The sequence below is a fragment of the Mustelus asterias genome, chromosome 25 (genome assembly GCF_964213995.1).
Source record: "Mustelus asterias chromosome 25, sMusAst1.hap1.1, whole genome shotgun sequence".
NCBI classification, from domain to species: Eukaryota; Metazoa; Chordata; class Chondrichthyes; order Carcharhiniformes; family Triakidae; genus Mustelus; species Mustelus asterias.
Window position 1 is genome coordinate 52,792,047 of NC_135825.1, and position 22,660 is coordinate 52,814,706.

General features: G+C 43.8%; 2 protein-coding genes across 2 annotated transcripts in view; one reads left to right on the forward strand and one right to left on the reverse strand.

Moving 5' to 3' along the window:
* The window catches only part of LOC144479181 (ADP-ribose glycohydrolase OARD1-like), a 29,243-nt gene that overhangs the window by 4,049 nt on the left and 2,534 nt on the right, over positions 1-22,660 (forward strand). Inside the window, exons 3-6 of the mRNA XM_078197790.1 lie at positions 113-266; positions 3,071-3,129; positions 7,096-7,208; positions 13,104-13,219. Of these exons, the coding sequence (XP_078053916.1) occupies positions 113-266; positions 3,071-3,129; positions 7,096-7,208; positions 13,104-13,219 (442 nt within the window). The remainder of the gene's footprint in view (positions 1-112; positions 267-3,070; positions 3,130-7,095; positions 7,209-13,103; positions 13,220-22,660) is intronic.
* The window catches only part of apobec2a (apolipoprotein B mRNA editing enzyme, catalytic polypeptide-like 2a), a 39,726-nt gene continuing 34,535 nt past the window's right edge, over positions 17,470-22,660 (reverse strand). Inside the window, exon 3 of the mRNA XM_078197787.1 lies at positions 17,470-17,707. The gene's annotated coding sequence lies outside the window, so the exon portion shown is untranslated. The remainder of the gene's footprint in view (positions 17,708-22,660) is intronic.

Below are 22,660 nucleotides of genomic sequence, written 5' to 3' on the forward strand. Positions count from 1 at the left end.
TAAGTAGACACTTTATACCCTGGTTGGGATGGAAAGGCGGCTATAGTGGTGGAAAAGGGAAATGTTACAAATTTAGTAATAAATAACAATATTTCTTCTTTAATCATTCCAGAGCTTTGCGATCTGTTATGTGACCGGTGATCTGTTCAAATGTCCAGCACAGAATGCATTGGCCCACTGCATCAGTGAAGACTGTCGTATGGGGGCAGGGATAGCGCTCTCATTCAAGAGGAAGTTTCAATCCGTCAATGAACTGCTGAGTCAGAGTAAGATTAGTTATTGGAGAAATAAAAGTGAATCAACTTTTATTATTGAAATTCATACGTTTGTCAAAGGATTAATTCCACCCCAAATCCTTAAAAGATCATTCAAGGTTTTTCGGAAGTGAATGTGTGGCTCATTCTCCAGTATTTAATCATGCATATAATTGTCCCAAAAATTTAGCAGAAGCCTAAAATAGTTATGCTATTCTCCTCAGAAATAAGTTGCTAAAATGATGACTATAATTACCTTAAATGGTTTGCTGGCAATTCTGTTGAGAGCAACTCGCCTCCTAGCTCCCTAAAGTCTGTCCACCATCTACAAGGCACAAGTCAAGAGTGTGATGGAATACTCTGCACATGCCTGCATGAGTGCAACCCCAACAACACTCGAGCACATCCAGGACAAAGCAGCCTGATTGGCACTTCTTCCACCGACTTGCACCACTGAAGCACAGTGGGAGCAGTGTGTGCCATCTACAGCAGCAACTCACCAAGACTCCTTCAATAGCACCTCAAAGCTATGACCTTGACCCTCGAGAAGGACATGGCTAGCGAATGCATGAGAACACTACTACCTGCAAGTTCCCCTCCAAGCCACGACTTGGAGCTACATCAGCCTTCCTAACAGCGTTGTGGGTATATGTACACCACATGGACTGCCCCAGTTCAAGAAGGTGCCTTGCCACCATCTTCTCAAAAGCATTTAGAAATGGACAGTAAATGCTGGCCTAGCTGGTGATGCCCACATTCCCTGAATGAATTAAGACAAAAGTTGTGATCTAGCAAGAGGTTTGTATCACTGAGGCATGACCTCTACCCCTTTTGTTTTTCAGTCTTCAACATATAACGGTGATTTAATTGCATGAACTTCTTTCATTATCCGTACCAATTTCTTCACCCAGAGAATGGTAAATGTGTGGAATTCACTACTACAGAATGTAGTTGATATAGCTCTTGGGGCTAAGACGAGGTGGGGGTGGTGTAGAAGATGGGGGAAATCAGGATATTGAATTTGATCAGCCATGATCAAAATGAATTCTTGACATTTTAATGATCTAGCTACCTGGACCCCCATGTCTCTCAACCTACACTGTGTCGAAAAATTTCTCCTCACTTCGGTTCTAAAAGTTTTACCCTTTATCCTCAAACTATGACCCCCTAGTTCCCTCCATTGGGAACATTCTTCCTGAATCTACCCGATCTAACCCTGTTAGAATTTTATACGTTTCTATGAGATCCCTCTCACTTTTCTAAACTCCAGTAAATATAATCCTAACCGACTTAGTCTCTCCCCATACGACAGACCTGCCATCCCAGGAATCAGCCTGGTAAACCTTCACTGTACTTCCTCTATAGCAAGGACATCCTCAGATAAGGATAGCAAAACTGCACACAATACTTCAGATGTGACCTCACCAATGTCTATACAATTACAGCAAAACATCCCTATCCTTATACTCAAATCCTCTCGCTATGAAGGCCAACATAACGTTTGCCTTCTTTACGGCCTGCTGTACCTGCACGCTTACTTTCAATGACTGATGCAAGAGGACACCAAGGTCTTGCTGAGTATCCACCTCTCTCAATTTACATCCATTCAAGTAATAATCTTCCTATTGTTGCTACCAGAGTAGATAACCTTACATTTATCCATATTATACTGCATCTGCCATGCATATGTCCACACACTCAGCCTGTCCAGATCACACTGAAGCATCTCTGCATCCTCCCCACAGCTCACCCTTCCACCCAATTTTGTATCATCTGCACATTTGGAGATAATACATTCAGTTCCTTCTTCCAAATCATTGATATATAATGTGAACAGTTGGGGTCATAGCACAGATCCCTGTGGAACCCCACTAATCACTGACTGCCAATCCGAAAAAGACCCATTTATGCCAACTCTTTGCTCCTATCTGCTAACCAGCTTTCTATCCACCTCAAGACATTACTTGCAATCCCATGTGGTTTAACTTTACATATTAGTCTGTTATGAGAGACCTGGTCAAAAGCCTCCTTGAAGTCTAAATAAACCACATCCACTGGTTCTCCTCGGTCAATTCTACTAGTTATATCCTCAAAGAATTCCAATAGATTTGTCAAGAATGATTTCCCTTATGTAAATCCATACTGACTTTGATTATATCACTGCCTTCCAAATGCTGAAATCCTTCATAATGGACTCTCGCAACTTCCCCAGTACCGACGTTAGGCTTGCTGGTCTATAGTTCCCTAATTTCTCTCTACCTCCCTTTTTGAATAGTAGGCTGATATTAGCTACTCCAATCTGTAGGAACCAGTCCAGAGTCCAAATAATTTTGGAAATTATCCACCATTGGATCTACTATTTCCGGGGCCACTACCTGGGATGAAGATTATCAGGACCTGGAGATTTATCCACCTTCAATCCCATCAATTTCCCCAAAACCATTTCTCCACTAAAGCTGATTTCCTTCAGCTCCTCACTAAAACTTGTTTCTCTCAGAACCTCTGGTACATTATTCATTGTCTTCCTTTGTGAAGACTGAAGCAAAGTACGAATTTAATTCCTCGGCCATTTCTTTATCCCCCATTATGAATTCTCCCGTTTCTGACTGTAAAGATAGTAAATGAGTTTTATTGTTTCTGCAGTTGAATCAGGTAGACATTAATCTGATTTTTTTTTCCTCTGAATCCATCATCACTTATTAATGTAATTTGAAACGTCTCATCCATCCCCTCTTCAGCATCTAATAGTAACATGCGTGCAAGGCATTTATTATCTGTTAAAAAGACCAATTTTTAAGGTGTGATTTTCTTGGCAGGAAAGAAGACTGGGGATGCGGCAGTGCTGAAGAACAAGCAAAGATACATTTACTACTTGGTAATGAAGTGAATTTGGGCACTGGAATTGTTTATTTGAAGAATTTAAAATTCACAGGATGTAGAATAAGTATATTAACCCTTTATCTCCTCATTGTCCAAAGACTCCTTCCGTTACTTGCACTTCTTTTGATTTAGTGGATTGTAATTGCTGTTCACCATGCATTCTCCTTGACACGGAGGGGGGGGACACAGAACAGAGACAAGGTGATCGCTTGTGGAACACCTCCACTTGGTCCTCAAGCATGACTCAGACTTTCCAGTAGCTTGCCATTTCTGTTCACCATCATGCTGTCACACACACTTTTCTGTCCTTGGCCTGCTAAATGTTCCAGTGAAACCTAACACCGGCTAGAGGAACAGCATTTCATCTCCTGATTAGATGTTTTGCATCTGGACTCAACATTGAGTTCAACAACTTCAGAGCATGAATTCTGTCCTCTATTTTGATTTTCCCCCCCAGTGCCAGTCTATATCTTGTTCTTGTGGTTTTGCTTTCAAATGATCTTTATTCTGCATTTAGCATCTACTCTGCACCAGTGCTTGTTTTCTGCTACCATTAACACTCGCTTTGCCTTGTCCCATGGCATCTCATCTCCCTCGCCCTCTAACCTATCCCTGACCTTTTCTTTTTATCCCACCTGCTTTTTCAATGGCATAAAACCCATCGCATTTCCACCCCAATTCAGTTCAGAAAATAAAATCATATTGGACTTGAAACGTTGGGTGGAATTTTCCACTCTGGGGCCTAAGCCCGGTGGTGAGGGAAAGTCGGCGAGATTTCCGCTGGCGGGAGGGTGGGTGAACCCGTGCCCTTTTCAACTCTGTAATTTGAGGGAGCATGGCAAATCTTGTGGCAAATGTGGGCAGGGAGTCAGCCACCCCATCGTTGTCTCATGGGGTCGAAAGTCCTGGTACCATATTTAAAGGGCACAGGGACAGACATTCACTCATTGCAGGCCAAGCATTTTGCATCACTCTGCCAGAGTCTTGAGTGTCCGCAGCTTGTATTGGAGAAACTGGCAGATGTGAGCAACCACATCCTGGGACACACAAAGGTGGCTTTGGCATTGACTGCCCTCCACCAGTCGTGCCCCGGGAAGCATTCTACCTCCCTCTAACCCTGCCCCTGATGCAGCTGATGGCAAATAGCACAAAATGAATGGCAGCTCCATACCTTGCTATGATCTTTATTTATGAGCCCCACGAGTTGGGAACAAACCTGTTTCAATGCGGGCTGAACAATTGGCCACCACAAATGAGCATCTTTGAGATCCTGTTGCCTCATAATTTGACCCTAAACTTCACTCACCAAAAGGACCCTCCTCCCACCTCAAGGAACCTCACCAACAGCATAGTCAAGGTCAGTTTTGAAAAATGGCGTGTGTCACCTTTTCAAACTCACTTCACCACCATCTACTCTTCCCCCTGTCACCCCCCACCTTCCTACTTCACCCTTGACCCACCCAATATCAGCATTCCTCTCCCCTCTGTCAGTCTTGAACCTCCCTGCCCCGTTACCTTGGACCCGATAACCATCCATCTCCATGTGCATTCCCTCCCATCGGAGTCACCACTGGTTACCATCCCCATGCCCCCTCTGATCCTGCCCCCTCCTGTAATCCGAGCCACCTGTCTTGTCCCCCATACAATGAGACATTCGCCTACCAGACTCTCTAGTTTGCCATTGCTCTCCACCCCTCCCTTCCCTAGGAACTCACCCCACGCTTCCTCTGGAAGCCTACCTCCGCTCCACCCTGCCCATGGCAGCACTCGATAGGAGTGAAGTGACGCCAAGGTGCCCAAGTCACAGAAAGCTGAGACTTGGGTCCAATTGAAAATTTATTCGGAAAGGTATTAAGGGGCATGGAACAAAGTAGGTAAAGAGAGTTGTGATTTAGATTGGCTGATCGAATGAAAAGATGGAAAGTTGTTCTTTATACGGTCCCCGGAAGGGTAGGGGGTTTTAGTTCAGTTGGGCAGCATGGTCGGTGCAGGCTTGGAGGGCCAAAGGGCCTGTTCCTGTGCTGTAATTTTCTTTGTTCTTTATATGGAATAAGCTTGAGGGGCCGAATGGCCTATTTCTAGTTTCTAATATGCAGCGCAATGCAAATTTGTAGAAATTTTAAAAATTGCCCATATCAGGAAATGAAAGTATTTCCCCCGCCTCCCCTTAGTTTGTCGATCTGACAAATTTTGCATTAGTAATTTTTTTTTTTAGTTGAATTTATCCTGCTCACATCCTTTGTTTAAAAAACAATCAATCCAACAGCTGGACAAAGCCAGCTACTGATGGGCAGCTCTGCTTTATTTTTGTGTGTGGTGGATGGATGATAATCCCAGCTTGTTAAGGACTTTGTTGCTTTTTGTACAATTTTTTTTTGTACAAATGTTGTATTTAGCAGTTGAGTAGAAGCATAGGATGGAATACTCCAGCCGCGCTGGCCTAAAAGCCAGAAATTCCCGTCCGACTGTCAATGGGATTTCACATTGTCCGCAACCCACCGGCTAAAATTCCAGTGGCAGGCGGGATGGGAGAACTCCGGCCATCGTGTTTGGGTCTGTACAGTCAATGTTGTCCTCAGCATATCTTCAAAGGAGTGGCTCACTTTGAGCATGGTACTAATCAATCCTGAACTCTGTTTCACACAATGTCAGGCAGATTTTCTAGAATGTTATGCTAAATGCCAAGATTTTGTTACAAAATTGGGTCAAAATCCTGAAATTCCCTCCCTAACAGCACTGTGGGTGTACCTACACCTCAGCGACTACAACAGTTGAAGAAGGCAGCCCACCACCACCACCTTGTGGCCCACTAGGGATGGGCAATAAATGCTGACCTAGCTGGTAACACCTGCATTTCTGTAAATGAATTTTTTTTTAAAAACAAGTGAAAGAAAAATGTCTTGCATTTGTGTGATACCTTTCAGGACAATTAAATACTTCTTGAAATGTAGTTACTGTTGTGGGGGAAAACAGTAGCCCATTTGCACACAGCAAGATCCCCAAACTGCAGCGAGTGGCTTAATCTGAAATAAAAACAAGAAATGCTGGAGAAAGTTAATAGTTCAGGTCATTGGCCTGAAATGTTAACTGTTTCTCTGTACAGATGCTTCCTGTCTGGTGAGTATATCCAGCATTTTTTGTCTTTACTTTCAAAATCTGTTATTGATGGTTGAGGGATAAACATTGACCCAAGACAATAGCATGAAGTCCTAAAGTCATGTCATGATCCTAAAATAATGCATTGCCACACTATTTGTATGGCAGAGTGCCGAGGAGGAATAGTTTCCATTGCTGCAGGGCGCTTTACTGCATTTTGCTGTACTTGTGCTAAGAGGTTACGATGCCATTGTTTAGCATTGCTCCACCCAAAGCAGTTCAGTGTGAAATTTCCAAACACTAATAGGTAGAATTAAAATATGAAGGTAGGTTGTGCTTCACTGACGCACATTAATCTCTTTTAATCTTACTTTGGTTCTGACTTCGCGATTTCAAGAATGCAAAAAGCCACTTGTTAAGAGTGCAGCTTCTGTGTTCAAATAGATGTTAACCTTGTGCAATGCCCGACCACTGTCAAACTATTCAGAATAGCTTTGCCTTTCAACTCGCAGCACCAGGGACCCTGGTTCGATTCCCAGCTTGAGTCACTGACTGTGCGGAGTCTGCACATTCTCCCAGTGTTTCCTCCAGGTGCTCCAGTTTCCTCCCACATTCCACAGATGTGCGGGTCAGGTGGATTAGCAATGCTAAATTGCCCCTTAGTATCAGGGAGACTAGGTAGGGTTATGGGGGTAGGGCCTGAGTGGGATTCTGGTCGGTGCAGACTCGATGACCTCCTTCAGCACTATGGTTCTAAATATTTAATACCCACTCATCATTGCATTGCTCATGCTATGTGAGAGTTACAAGGGCATTTAAACTGTGAATATTGCTTGGTTGATATCAAGTGGTTTTATATTTGTAGATTACGAAACAAAAGTACTATCACAAGCCAACTTATGACAGTCTGCAGAGCAGCCTGGAGGCCATGAAGAGTCACTGCCTGAATAATGAAGTCACGCACATCTCAATGCCCAGGTACAAATAGGAAATTTAAATTTGTTTTGTCCACTTTTCCATTTATCAAATATATCATTTCTTCTGGTTTGCCCCATTAGAAAAAAAAACACACGCTGGGTACTTCAAATATGCAGCCACAGCGCAACAACTTTACATATTAATTGAACTGTGTAGAGGGCAAAGACGTTGACCAATAATGGTGTTCATTCACATTGACCAAAAGCAGGTTCCATAGACTGTGGCTTCAATCCACTGAAGCCTAAAGCTCTGAAGATTGATCTGATCACATCATATATTCTATATCGCCACTAACCTAGGTGAGAGAAATTGTGCAGATTGGAAGGAGAGACTTTAAACAAAGTGAAAGGGATCAGGTGACAGGAGAATTGGAAGCAATAGAGCAGGGATTTGGCTAAAGATGAGCAGAGGTGGGAACCGAGTTTAACAGTAATAGCGTATCAGTGAATACGGTTCGTGTAAAGAAAAAGGCTCTTTCTGGACTAGGCGTTATGATAGGTAAACGAGTGACACAAATGTAGATTAAATTGCTTGGATCCAATTGCCGTTTCAGAAACCTGGGGTAGAATTGTCCCTGGTGCTGTCACTGGTGAGAACAATGGCGAGTGGAGGAGGAAGACTTCCAACAGGAGGCTCACAAAATCAGTTTTGCGTTGGTGTTTAATAGCAGCCGTATCTGCCATGGGGGATTGGGTCTGGGGGCTAATCGATTTGAATTCCACGAACGCGATGCAGCTGAAGCCCCATGCCCAATTCTCTGCAGCACTAGCAAGAATACACACTGGTTCAAAACAAGCCTTTGGCAGAGCGGTTACACTGTTACCTGTGGACCAGAAGCTCCGGGTTTGAATCCAACACCAGAACGTGCTGCACACGGAAGGAAGGTTCACAACGCAGTTTAACAGGCTGATAGTCAGCTCGAAAATCCTTCCACCACTTCCCCCCAGTGGGTGTAAAGATGCGCTAAACAAAAAGGTGGCATGCAAAAGTTGGGGTTTGCCTGACTAAGGCCTGGGGCTGCCTCCAGTGTTTGTGATGGAGGTCACCAATGGCCTTGGACCCTGGAACAACACAATACAGGAAGGGTGGGCATATATCAAATGGCTCTTCCAGCTTCAGTCATTAAGGAGCTCCCTCTTTTTCAACGACATTGGGCATCTTTTTAAATATGACAACCAGATATGACGGCAGGATGAGTGCCATCAAGCCTGCACCACCGGACAAAATGGAGCAAGGCTCCCAAATGCATAATTAATGATCAAGGCCAAAAGATGTGACGTGGTCACCTGATGCCCTCTGCCCCAGGAAACTCTCCCTGTCCCTTCTCCTGCCCTGGGACTTAGCCCCAGGTGGCAGAATTCTGCCCATGGTTACAAGGTGACTAAGTTGGAAAATAAATATTCCAGGGTACACAACATTTTGAAAAGAAAGGCAAAATGTAAGAGGAGGAGAAGCCTTGAGTAATGTAAGAATAGTCATGAGAGAGAGATCAGGAAGTAGAATCAGTTTGGATAGATATTAGAAATAACTAGGGTCAGGTGGGAGTTACTTACTGGCTCCGGAACGGAGTGTCAAGCAAGAAATAATTTGAACAACGGCAGTGCAATAATTATGACAGCCTTTAATCTTAATGGAGACTGGATAAATCAAATTAGCAAAGGTGGTCTGGGCAATGAGTTTGTGGAATATTTTTAGTCAGTTTCCTGGAACAATATATTGTGGAACTAACTAGGTTTAACGAGTTAAATTAGATTTAATTAGTGTCATTGTCGCAGATCTGGTGGGAAAATGTGATCATAATACAATTGAATTCCAAATTAAATTTGAGCGTCCTACTCCAGTCCCAAAGAAGAATCGGAATTATGTAATTGGCTTTGTTTACATTTGTGAGGAGAGCTGTCTAAGGTTGATTATAGACTAAAAGGTATGGTGGTAAATAAACAGGGAAACATTTAAAGAAACAATTCAAAATATGCAATACAAATAAATAATGGGTTGGCACCGCTGCCTCACAGCGCCAGGAGCCTGGGTTCAATTCCCAGCTTGGGTCACTGTCTGTGTAGAGTTTGCACGTTCTCCCCGTGTCTGCGTGGGTTTCCTCCGGGTGCTCCGGTTTCCTCCCACAGTCTGAACAACGTGCTGGTTAGGTGGATTGACCCGAACAGGTGCCGGAGTGTTGACGACTAGGGGAATTTCACAGTAACTTCATTGCAGTGTTAATGTAAGCCTTACTCGTGACTAATAAATAAATTTTAACTTTACTTGTAATCAAAAAAACAAAAACTCAACAAAGATTAATTTGTCACTTAGCAGGACGTGAAGGATAATAGGTTAAAAGAAGCTTGTAATATTGCTCAAAATAGTACTTGGCCTCATTGGGAGAGTTTTAGCAAATCGAAAGGTTGAGAAAAAGATAAATGTAGAAAGAGTGTACTAGGAATATAAAACCAGATAAGATTTTTGACAAGAATATGAAAGGGAGGCAGGTTCGTTCCTTCGAAGTACAGATAGCAGAAATGATCATCGGAATGAGGGAGGGGGGGGGGAGGGGAAACAGTAGCATTGAAATAGTGTGTCTATCTTCAGTAAAAAATACTGGTTCTGGAATGCACTGCAAGGAAGTGCGGTGGAGGTAGGTTCAATCGAGGCATTAGATGGTTATTTGAATGGAAACTGTGTATAGGACACGGGAGAACCAAGCAGGGGAATGGTACAAAGTCATGTTCATTTGGACAGCCGGTGCAGACACAATGGGCTGAATGATCTCCCGCTCAGTAACAATACTGTGATATCAATTACATACCAAAAATGGAGAGTAACCAAGAAGCTCTTAAGCTTAAATTATTCATTATTAGCAGAGGAAAAGCTTATTGGAAAAATTAGAGGACAATGATGGACTGGGAAACGTTACCTAAAGGGATAGAAAGGCAATGGCAAATATTCAAGCAGTGCATGGGTGAACTTCAGCAATTGTTTATCATTGTCTGGCACAGAAATGAAACAAAAGATGGCTAAGCCATGGCTTACAAGCGAAATTAGAGATAGTATTAGATCCAAGGAAGAGGCATACATATTGGCCAAATAGAAAACAACAGAGCTGAGGACTGCAAGCAGTTTAGAATTCAAAGGAGGAATAAGGGATTGATTAAGGGGAAAATAAGCTTGCCAAGAACATAAAAACTGACTGTAAAAGTTTCTGTATATATGTGAAGAGGAAAAGATTGGTGAAGACCAATGTAGATCCCTTACAGTGATGCAGGAATTTATAATGGGGAGCAAGGATATGGCTGACCAACTAAATACATACTTTGGTTCTGCCTTCACAAAGGAGGACACAAATAACATACCAGAAATGGTGGGGAACACAGTGAGCGGGAGGAACTGAAGGAAATGAGTATTAGTAAAGAAATGGTGTTGGGGAAATTGATGGGGATTTATCAGCCTTAAATCCCAGGGCCTGATAATCTGCATCCAAGTGTACTTAAGGATGCAGACCTAGAAATAGTGGATGCGTTGGTGGGGGAGGGTGGGTCTGGATAAGATGCTTGTTTGTTGGTGCAGACATGATGGGCTGAATGGCCATCCTCCTTCTGCGCTGGAGGGATTCCATGGTTCGGTGTAATTTTGACAAGCTGAGTGAGTGAGTGAGTGGGCAAATGCAAGGCAGATGGTAAGCCTATGGAATTCACTTCCACAGAAAGCAGTTGAGGTCAAAACATTGAATGTTTTCAAAGGGGAGTTAGATATAGTTCTTGGGGCGAGGGAGATCGAAGGACATTTGAGGGGTGGGGAAGGCGGGGTCAAGCTATTGAGTTGGATGATCAGACGCCGCGATCATAATGAAGGGCAGAGCAGGCTCGAAGCAGCAAATGGCCTACTCCTGTTTCTAAGAGCCAACAAATCCCCTCCATTTGATGCCCTACTTCCCAGGGTTCCAGAAGAAGTAACTGCGGGGATGGATGGTCTGATTAATTATCCAAAATTCTCCAAAACAGTCCCAGCAGCTTGGATATTAGCAAATGCAACACTGCTTTTCAAAAAATCAGTTATTGGGAAATTGCTGAAATTTATTACTAAGGAAGTCTTAACAGTGCACTGAGAAAATCATAGTGTAATCAGGCAGAACAAATGTGCTTTACAGAAGGAAAATTCTGTTTTGGCAAATTTTAGGTTTTTTAGAATCATAGAATCTACAGTGCAGAAGTAGGCCATTCGGCCCATTGAGGCTGCACCGACAACAATCCCATCTAGGCCCTATCCTCTTAACCCCATGTATTTACCCTGCTAGTTCCCCTGACACCAAGGGGCAATTTAGCATAGCCAATCTACCTAACCAGCATATCATTGGAGTAGGGGAGGAAAACGGAGCATCGGGAGGAAACCCACACATATTGGGAGAATGTGCAAAAGCTCTACACAGTGACCCAAGGCCAGAATCAAACCCAGGTCCCTGGCACTGAGGCAGCAGTGATAGCCACTATGCCATCATATCACTATTGAGGATGTAACTATTCAGGTGGATAAAAGGTAGCCAGTAGATGTAACATACCCGGATTTCCAATCAGTAAGGTTCCACCAAGGTGAATATGCAAGATAAGAACTCATCGACTTTTCATTCTTGCGGTGCGTAGCAGATGTTGGGGAAAACTCCCTGCTCAGCCCACCTGCCTCAAGAGAAAGTGCCCAAAAGGTGGGATTCATTGCGGGGGGTGGGTGTGGGATGGTATTCGATCAATTGAGCTGGGTAAAAGTTTGGAGACAGCCACATCGTGTGCCAAGGTGGGCTGTAAAGATCCTTCAGCCCTCACCCCTTGCACACATTCTCTATGCCATCTCATTCCCCCTGCACCTAATACTGCAGAAGGCATATTTTCATCTATTCCAATAGAGGGTTTTCCCACAACAAGTCGCTAGCCTGCTGCAAGAGGCTTAAGAGGGTACCACTTGCATCAAGCATGGCTGACCAGCAGTGTCTCCCTCTCTTAATGCCTGCCATTGGCATGTGTTGGGAGGATTTTGTAGGTTGGTACACAGCCTGTTGGCCATGTTATGAACGCACCTTCCTTGGCCTTCAAGTTCTGAGGTGAGACTTGGACCTGGAGCTTCTGGCTCAGAGACAGGGGCACTTCCCACCGTGCCACAAGACCAACTTATACCCGACCCCTCAGACCTTTTTGGAAAAGTGGCTTCCTCAAGCTGAGTGGAATCATGGGTGCACAGTCATAGGGTAAGAGTTCTATCATTTAGAACTAGGATGAGGAAAAATTGCAGAGGATTGTGAATCTTTGTCATTCTCTACTCCAGGAGGTTGTGAATGCTCCATCATTGTGGGATTCAAGGTAAATGGGGAGCAAGCAGGAAATTGGACTTGAATAGAATGATCAGCCATGATCGTGTTAAATGGCAAAGCAGGCTCGAGGGATGTATTGTCTATTCCTGCTCCTGTCACTTGTGACCTTCAGTGTTAAATCATGTCTATTAGCTTTAGGATTCTGCCTCACCACAGGAATGCATTGCTTTTTAAAAATTCATTCATGGGATGTGGGTGTTGCTGCGTCAGCAATGCCCATCCCACATTGCCTTTGAACTGAGTGCCTTTCTAGGCCATTTCAGGGCACGTTTAAGAGTCAACCACATTGCTGTGGATTTGGAGGCCCATGTAGACCAGACAAAGCAAAGACAGCCGATCTCTTTCACTAAAGGACGTTGGTGAACCAGATGGGTTTTTATGAAAATTGTCAATGTTTTTATGACCACCCTTTGACTTCTCCAGATTTTTATTGAATTCGCATTTCACTATCTGCTGTGGTGGGATTTGAACCCAGGTTCCCAGGGCATAACCTTGGGTCTCTGAATTACTAGTCCAACTGAAGGGCATTGTTGTTTTCTCCACAGGATCGGATGTGGACTGGACAAACTGAAATGGGGCATTGTTTCTGCAATAATTCGTCAAGTCTTTAAGAACACTAATATTCAAATCTCCGTGTACTCTCAGGAAACACCTGCGAAGGGTAATTCCCATGTTAAGAAGCAGCTTTCTACCTCAAGTAGGAGGACTCGATTGAATTATTGCCATTGAAAACAACTATAGCTACCAAATACAGTGGAGCCCCATTGTAACGCGACGGTCGGGGTCCACAAAATTGTCATCGCGAATGTTATCGGGGTCGTGCTAAATCGAAAGAGCAAAAAAAAGGGTCCATCGCATCATATCCGATTTCGCGCTAAATCGGGGCACGTTACAACGGAGCTCCACTATACTTATTTCTGACATCTTAAAACTAGGGATGAAATCTTGTGGAAACAGTGGGTCTCGCCTGGCAGGAGAGCAGGTGAGAGACTTGCGTTGCCTCCTCTGGGGAAGACCTGCTGAGAGGTCACTGGCGGGCCTTCCCCAGGAGAGGAAAATCCTGCCCACAGTTGTCAGCTAATCAGGCCAACTGATTTTCTCAGCAGCATCACTGGGAAGGTGGTGGTTGTTGCCTGATTCCAGAGCGACCCAAGCCAGAGATAAGTGATAGCAGGAGGTATTTCACCAATTGGGGGCCGTGGGATGGAGAGGGGACTTGGCAGCAAGGGTGTGTTGTTGATCTACCACCCACTTCCTGATGCTGGGCTCCTTGATCTGAATTTGAACCTCACCACAGAGAGCCCACGCAGGTTTTCATGCCATGCTGACCCTCCCTCTCCCCCCTCCCCCATGGCATTTGGCCCACCCATTGCTGGGTGAGTGGGTAAAGGCCCTGAAGTGGTCAGTCGTTGTCCATTTAAGAGCTTGCTTGCCTCATTTAAATGCCTCCAAATACAGTACTGGAGAGAGCAGAAGATAGGTTCCACTCTTGGTCTCAACTTCATTATGGGGAAAATTCATCTTTTTAATAAAAAGTCAGGAGTGCTTGCTTTTTCTATAGCCTGTTGATTAAATTCTGTTATTGAGAATTTATTATTTCAGAGTTATGCATTCTGAATTTCTGTCTCCATTTTTGATGCAATCTCCAATTTGTTCATTTGATATTCTTGCGTTGAAGTGTGTAATTAACTTGCTCTTTTTTGTCTTTAATGTCTTACAGTTATTAACTTTCCTCAACATTTGAGTTTGCTTGTTTATGGAGCTGGGGCTTGGTGAAGTGTTTTTTTTACAGTTTTCAATATTAAAAGTTAAACAATTGCTGCTGTTTAGATATTGACTTGTGTACAGGATGTAACTTGTTACAGAAACCTACTCCAGGACAGAGGTCAGGAACTCCAGTTTTGACGGGCCTTGGAGTTTCTGTGCATGTGTAATTCAGCATTTTAATTTCTTATGACTGAGGAGTGGCCCAGTGCACCTGCTGAAAATGGGCATGAAAACCCAGACTGTGACTGGCAACACCATTGTGGATAAGATTCTCAGGCAGGGAACAAGAAGAGGTCCCAGTTAAGTTGAAAAGAAAGATTAGAGAAAGAGGATGAAAGCAAGAAAAGATCAGTTGGCAGACTAAATGGAGAGAGCTCAGGAGAAGCCCTGACTATCAAAGAGCTCAGGAGAAGCCCTGACGATCAAAGAGCTCAGGAGAAGCCCTGACGATCAAAGAGCTCAGGAGAAGCCCTGACGATCAAAGAGCTCAGGAGAAGCCCTGACTATCAAAGAGCTCAGGAGAAGTCCTGAAGATCCAAAAAGGCAGCAGAAGGTTGGTGACTCCATGCTGCGGCCCATTTCAGCATAAGTAACCCTTTGGCCACGCCAAGCAGAATCCTATTGCTCCAAAGAGCTGAAATACGGCTTGAGTTAGTGCTTGAGTACACGTTCTGGAATCCAGGGGAAGAGAGTCTTGGGAGACAGGTTTGATACACTGCGTGGTGCGCTGTCATTGAGGCTTTTGTGGTTAGAATTCCAAGGCCAACACTGGAATCCATTGAGGGAATCAGACTTTCAATGAGATTGGTTAACTTGCTGGCCAGAATTTTACTGCCATGGAATCTGAGCGGGAGAGAGGCGGACCATGGAAAGGTCCATTGACCTCGCGGGATTTTACAGTTTCGGGACGAGCAAGGTTGGAAAATTCCACCCATTGTTTCTTGACATCTGGGTGGATTGTTGAGCAATCCATGGACTCTGTCTTGGTTGCATCTTTGCGCACACGACAGCGCAGAGTCGCTGAGCAGAGACTGATAGCCAAGTTCCCCACACACGAGGACGGCCTCAACCGGGATATTGGGTTCATGGCACACTATCTGTAATCCCCACAGCCTGCCTGGACCTGCAGAGTTTCACTGGCTATCCTGTCTGGAGACAATACATATCTCTTTAGCCTGTCTTTATGCTCTCTCCACTCACATTGTTTGTATCTTAAAGACTTGATTAGCTGTAAGTATTCGCATTCCAACCATTATTCATGTAAATTGAGTCTGTGTCTTTATATGCCCTGTTTGTGAACAGAATTCCCACTCACCTGAAGAAGGGGCTTGGGGCTCCGAACGCTTGTGTGGCTTTTGCTACCAAATAAACCTGTTGGACTTTAACCTGGTGTTGTTAAACTTCTTACTGTGTTTACCTCAGTCCAATGCCGGCATCTCCACATCTTGGTTGCATCTGCCATTATTATGCAGTGAGGTATGTTAAGCCACAGTTTGCTGGTTAATTCTCATGTAACTTGTATTAACCCTTGATGTTATAAGTATAAGATAGATATAAATTGTTTTATAACCCTATGGCAGCAAGGCTGACATCCCAGGAAGGAATCGTTCCTTAAGTTATGTTTTTTCCACACTTTCAGACAGTACAGATTGTCTTCACTTGATGTGTAAATTATTTTCTTCCTGTTGCCTCTACTTTTGTTAACTATCTTAAATTTGTCCTCTGGTAACTGAGCCTTCTGCCACTGAAAATGTTTTTTATTTACTTTGACCTCCCTAGTTTGAGCACTTTTATAAATCTCACCTTAACCTTCACAAAGAAAAACCTGAGTTTCTCCCGCTTGTAACTGGAGTTTTTCACTCCCTGGTATCTTGACAGTGCGTTTTATCTATGTCCTGCCCAAGGCCTAGACAGGTCGTCTTAAACACATTCCTTGCTTTTAGATTCTGTGCCTTTTATTTAAAAGCCATCTTCCTTTTTTTAACACCCACCTCAAGAACTTTCAAAGACTTGTGAATGCACACGCCTTGGCTTCTGAACGTGGCAATTGGGCTCAACTGTCTCTGATTTTCTACAAGTTTATCAGTTACGGCGAGTGGACGAACATGCCATCCAATTAATGTTGGAGTGCAGGCTCCTGAAGCTGGATGGTCAGTAGGAGGCCTTTCTTGAAAATAGCAGCAGGATGCTGTGGTAAGTGAGGAGAAGGCACCCCAAACTGGAGACACCCTTTGCAACATTCTCAAATCTAAAATTAAAAATGGCCTTTGTAACAGGGTCATTACATTTGTGTTGGTGGGGAGGGGGGGGGGGGGGGGGCGGGTAGATTGGGGGAACTCCTCCACTGGGTGACCTGCTACTGCACCCAGGGAGTGGAGCGGGGGGGGCGGGGAGCTCTACCTGCCTGGTTTACCACAGGGAGGCTGCCTTACCGTAGCTGAACTGTCTCCCACTACCCGCATGGGTCTGGATTCTGACTGGAAAGTCCCAACTGTGGTCTCCTTCAACATGCCTTAAGCGTTTTTATCGAGCTTAATCAGCTGCCTGTAGCGAGTGGGCAAGTAGCCCTGCTGTATCCCAATCCCACTTCCGGAAAAAGGGTGGGATGGAGCCTGAAAAACGCTAGCGTTAGTGCAACTTCTTCCTCGCCCCAGCAAGGGTGAATATTCCCCACCCCAGGTCTCTCTGTTCCTGCTCCCACTTTAAAATTATACCATTTATTTTGCATTGCCTCCAAGACACACACTTCCTATGACAATGAATCACTTCAGACCTTAAAAGCTCATAATTTGTCTGCCCACCTCACCATCTGCCTCTGTCCTTCTCCAGGTCTGTTCCTGCCCTCCTCAGCCTTTGCCACATTTGAGTTTCTGCAAACTTCAGAACTTATTCCCAAGTCTAAAAGGAGCAGTGCTCCCTGGGGACACCACTTTCCTCCAGTCTGGAAAAGCAGCTGTTCCCGCTTGCTCTCTTCTTTCTGTCCCGGAGCCACTGTCACCTCAGTCCCATCGGCTTCAATTTCTATTTAAAATGTTGTTGACACTGACTTGAAGGAGATACCAGCTATTACTCAGTAAACTGATAATGCTCGCAATGAACTCTCGATGACTGAGTCTTGGTGTACATAATTGACACAGTTAACCTTCCAGGCCAGGACTTTCAGTTATATTATCAATGCATTCTACACACCAATAATCTGTAAAACCTGACGGTGGCAGCACAGAATTAAGACGTGCTTCAAAACCCGACAGGATTACAATTAATAGGATTCTTGGGAAAGTCATTCACAGCCAACAATGTCGTAGCAAAGGCAAAGTACTGCCAGAAATAGAAACTTAAACTGAATAACAGAAAAGGAAGAAATGTTCAGGTCCAGCAGCATCTGTGGAGAGAAAGAAACAAGAGTTAATGTTATGGTTCATGACCTTTCGCTAGAACTAGCAGAATTTAGGGACGTAATGGTTTATAGACGGACACAGAGCCAGGTGAGGCATAGGGTGGGGAATGTGGAGAGGAAAGTCTGTGATGGGCTGGAGGGCAGGAGTGGTTAAATGGCCGAAGTAATGATTGTGACCAGCAAAAGGACAAGTAAATAAACAAAAGAAAGGCCTAGAGGTTAGGCCTAGCGCTGCACGGTAGCACAGTGGTTAGCGCTGCTGCCGCACAGCGCCAGGGACCCGGGTTCAATTCTTGGCTCCGGTCACTGTGTGGAGTTTACATGTTTTCGCTGTGTCTGCGTGGGTTTCCTCCGGGTGCTCGGGTTTCCTCCCACAGTCTGAAAGACGTGCTGGTTAGGGTGCATTGGCCGTGCTAAATTCTCACTCAGTGTACCCGAACAGGCGCCGGAGTGTGACGACTCGGGGATTTTCACAGTAACTTCATTCCAGTGTTAATGTAAGCCTACTTGTGACACTAATAAATAAACTTTATAAATGAAAGTGGAACAGTTTATAGTTCTCCAGGCTATAATTGTCTAAAATATTTTCACTGTGGTTTAAAATTTGAAGATAACACAAATTTTAATATGTACAAAGTTAAATTGCGATCTCGTCAGGCTGTGATACTGCATGTGAATACCCTCGACTGCTCTGTCATTCCAGTGCCAGTGTAGTGTTGCATTAAATTTATCTGGACATAATATAGTATAACTGAAGTGCATCCACTCAATAGCCTACCATATGCTGAAATGCTGGCAACTACTTAGCAATTTATTCATGTTTCTGTCTGTGAACTTTATCCCTTGTCAAATACTTTTATTTTTAATACTTTTTTTGTTTTGCGCTTGTAACCACTGCAGAGGTGGCTCCTCTGCAAATTTCAATAGTATTTAGAAAGTGATATTTATAAAATGCACTCATGGAACATTGATGTGTACTATTCCTGAAGCTTTCTAAAACTATGCAACTCTTGTCATATATTTTTGGCTGTGGGGATAGCTGAGCTGCTGTGATCCTGAAATGACCTAGTTTGCTGAGCTGAAGCAGGTTTTAAAACTGTGCTGTTGCCATCTTAGAGCCAAAGTGAAATTTGCTTCTGTCTGTCCCTGCTTTGCAACACTTAACTGGTTGCATCCTGACATGGTGTGAAATTGGACATGTGCATTGGAAGCTAAAAGTTTGTTTGTAATCATTGCAGACTTAACGGCTGTACCATTTTTAATTCTTAAGTAAATGACAATGTATTATACACGATGTGGAGTTGCCGGCATTGGACTGGGGTAGGCTCCATGATGGGGCAGTTTAATATATTTAATAGAAAGTCTAAGATTTTCCAGAATTTCCTGTCTGTCACACACATCAGGAATGCCAAGCCCACTGCAATGTAAATACTTGGAATCCTACTTCCAACCACTGATCCTTTATGTATAGGAACACTAGGTCTCGGTACTGTGTATAACGTTTCATCCACTTCTCAACCAACACCAATTCAATTCTTGGCCACAGCTACCAGTTGATCCAAATTTTTTGTGATATCCCATGCATGTTCCCATTATAAATAGGTACAGTCAACCTTGTGAAGAATGTTGTCTTTGTTCATAAAACCCTATGGACCACTTTGGGGTCATTATAAGTCGTTGATCACATCTTTTATTTTTCATTCTTGGGATGTGGGCATCTATTGCTCATCCCTAATTGCCCTTGAAGATGGTGGTGAGTTGCCTTCTTGAACCGCTCCAGTCCTTGTGGCGTAGGTACACCCACAGCACTGTGAGGGAGGAAGTTCCAGGATTTTGACCGAGCAACAGTGAAGGAATGGCGATATATTTCCAAGTCAGGACAGTGAGCGGCTTGGAGGGAAGTTTGCAGGTGGTGGTGTTTCCACGTTTCTGCTGCTCTTGTGCTTGGGTAACGGTCAAGGGTTTGTGAGTTGCTGTCTAATGAACCCTGGTGAGTTTCTGCAGTACATGTTGTAGATGGCGTACATGGCTGCCACTGCTTGTCAGAGGGGGGTAGTGAATGTTTGTGGAAGGGGTGCCAATCAAGCCTGCCATTCAGACTTTTTTGTTTCTGAGAGGTACGTAGGCTGTAAAATGCCCAAAAAATAGGATTAAATGCATGTTACCATTATTTGGCAGCACGTTGCTGATAGTGTAAAGTCTTTTTTTTTTGTTCCTATCTGGCTAACCCAGTATTAGAATGCAGTTAATTCGCTCATGCAATGAATAGCTTTGATCATTTCTTGGGACAATTCATTCCAAACATTTGTGCACTCTGTTAAATTATACAGGACATGAACTGATTTTTTTTTTAACGTTTCTGAACATCTCAATCTTATCGTTGTTCTCAGGACTATGATAAGTTTCTCAGAGCTACTGATATTCAAGGCCTTGGAACACCTCAAACCCTGTCTCAGTCGTCTGTAACATAGCAATCAGCACACACAGTCTGTCCTTATATTTAATATACCATTACCATTTTACTGCGTTGGTCCCTATTGTTTGCTCCTCCTCCAGGTACTATGCGTTGGTGCCCACAGACTTCCAGTGGATTGGTCCATGATTAAGCTTGCAGCACTGCAGCATTGGGTTTCCTTCTGCAGTATGGCTGACCAGGAAGCTCTCCCACTCTGACCACCTGCCATCCAGCATATTGGAAAGATTTACTAGCTGATCGTCAACCAGTTTGGTCATATTATGAAACCACATTCCGTAGCAGAGCGTGACTTGAACCCAGAGCTACTGCCTGAGATAGGGAAGAATTGAGAGATGTAGCGGTGAGGTAGAACTGGGTGTCATCAATCTACATATGTGTTTTCAAATGACATAACCAAGGCATTATGTGGATCATAAATAGGAGCTGGCGAAGTATAGATCCTTGGGGGACACCAATAGTAACTGAGCAAGTAGGAAAAGAAGCATTGGAAGTGCTTCTCTGGTTACGATTGTAGAAGAACAGAAGCAGGTGAGTGCAGTCCTGCCCAAGTGGATGACAGTGAGGAGGCATTGAAGGAGGATGGTGTAGCTAAGTGTGTCAACGGTTGCACATAGTTCAAAGAGGATAAGGAGACAGAGTTTACCTTTTTCACAGTAACAGGATGTCATTTGTGCCTTTGATAAAGAGCTGTTTTCAGAAATGTGGCAGAGTAGAAACCTGATTGGAGGAGAGTTCCAGGAAAGATGGGCATAGATTTGGGGATGTAGGGCAGTGGGAGTTGGCAACAGCACGTTCGTGGACTTTGGAAAGAAAAGGAAGGTTGGATATTGGGACAAGAGTTTGAGGATAGAAGGGTCAATGTTTTTTGAAGAGAGTGATGATGATGACAGATTCGAAGGACAGGGTGACAGTAGATAAGTTGAGAGTACAGTTAACAATATTGGCAAACAAAGCAAGAAGCAGAGTTGGATGGTCAACAATTTAGTGGAACTAGGAAGGAGCATAAAGTGGATCCATAAACAAATAAACTCAGGGCATGAGGAGAGAAATTGGAGCACATGATGACTAGACAGGGTGGGTTCTTAAAGACAGTTTGGCCAGTGGGATAGAGAAATGGCAAAGACAGCTGAGTGGATACCTCAAACTTAGTGACAATGAAACCTATAAAATCATCGCACTTATTGCAGGTGAGAGCAAAGGAGAGGGATTTTCAAAGATGGTTTGCAGTAAAGAAAAGCGCAGGGGGTGGGAGGGCTGCCATTTTGGAGTGAGTAATTTTTGTAAATGAGAGCAGGAACCGTCATGCTTTTTGATCCAGCCAATTCTAATGGTGGCCATATCCTTTCAAGTCTGCATCCCTTTGATGAAGTGCAGATGAAGGCCAAAGAGGGGGGGTGAGTGAGGGTGAGTAACCAGGGTGAGTACAGGTTTTAATGAAGACTAGGACATCAAAGACCAACACCAGATCATCTACCGCGTGCTTCCTCATGCTTTGGGTCAAAAGGTGATCTATTAGCATGTCCAGAAAGGAAACTGTTTTGCTCCTATGCCCAGTTAGTTCCCAAATAACTGATGATAATTATGTTTTGTACTCGAGCAGACGTCCCAAACCTATTTGCACAGGTCAGCAGCCGTTGCCTCATTGTAATCTGATGATCTGTAACATAGACCACAACTAGATACTAATCTTGTTTTCATCTAAAAGTTAGCCAACAATGAGGCAACAAAACCAAGAATAGCAAATTTCAAATCTCCAGGTCCATACTAATGAATAAGAAAAACTACAAATAGACTATTTTGCCATAATCACAGTTTTGGTTTCCTTATCTGAAAAAAGGATGTGATTGCTTTAGAAACAGTTCAGAGAGAGGTCACTTCCTGCATTGCTGGAATGAAAGGTTGTGCTTGTATCCATTGGAGATTAGAAGGATGAGAGGTGATCTTACTGAAGGATAGAAGATCCTGAGGAGACTTGATAGGATGGATACTGGGAAGATGTTTCCTCTTGTGGGGATGACTAGAACGAGGGGACACTGTTTAAAAAATAAGACAGAGATGAGAATATTTTTTCGCTGGGTTTTCTTCACCCGAAACTATTCCCTTCCCCAGAAGGCAATGGAGGCTGAGTCACTGAATTCCAGGCAGCATTAGATACATGTTTGGTTGACAATTGTAATGGGGAGGGTGCCTGTCAGGAAAGTAGAGTTAAGACCACACACACAGATCAGCCGTGATCTTATCAAATGACCAAGCAGCTTCCAAGGGCCTAAGGAATGGGCCATGAGTCCTAGGTACCTTGATACATGTTTTTGTTTCGATGTGATGAAGATATAGGTGCAGATGGTGCTAATTAAGGAAAATTAAATATTCCAACATAAGATTACCTCAATTAGACAAAAATAATCATTATTGATTTCAGTATATTGGATTGATTTCTGAGAACATGCCCATGATGGGAGAAA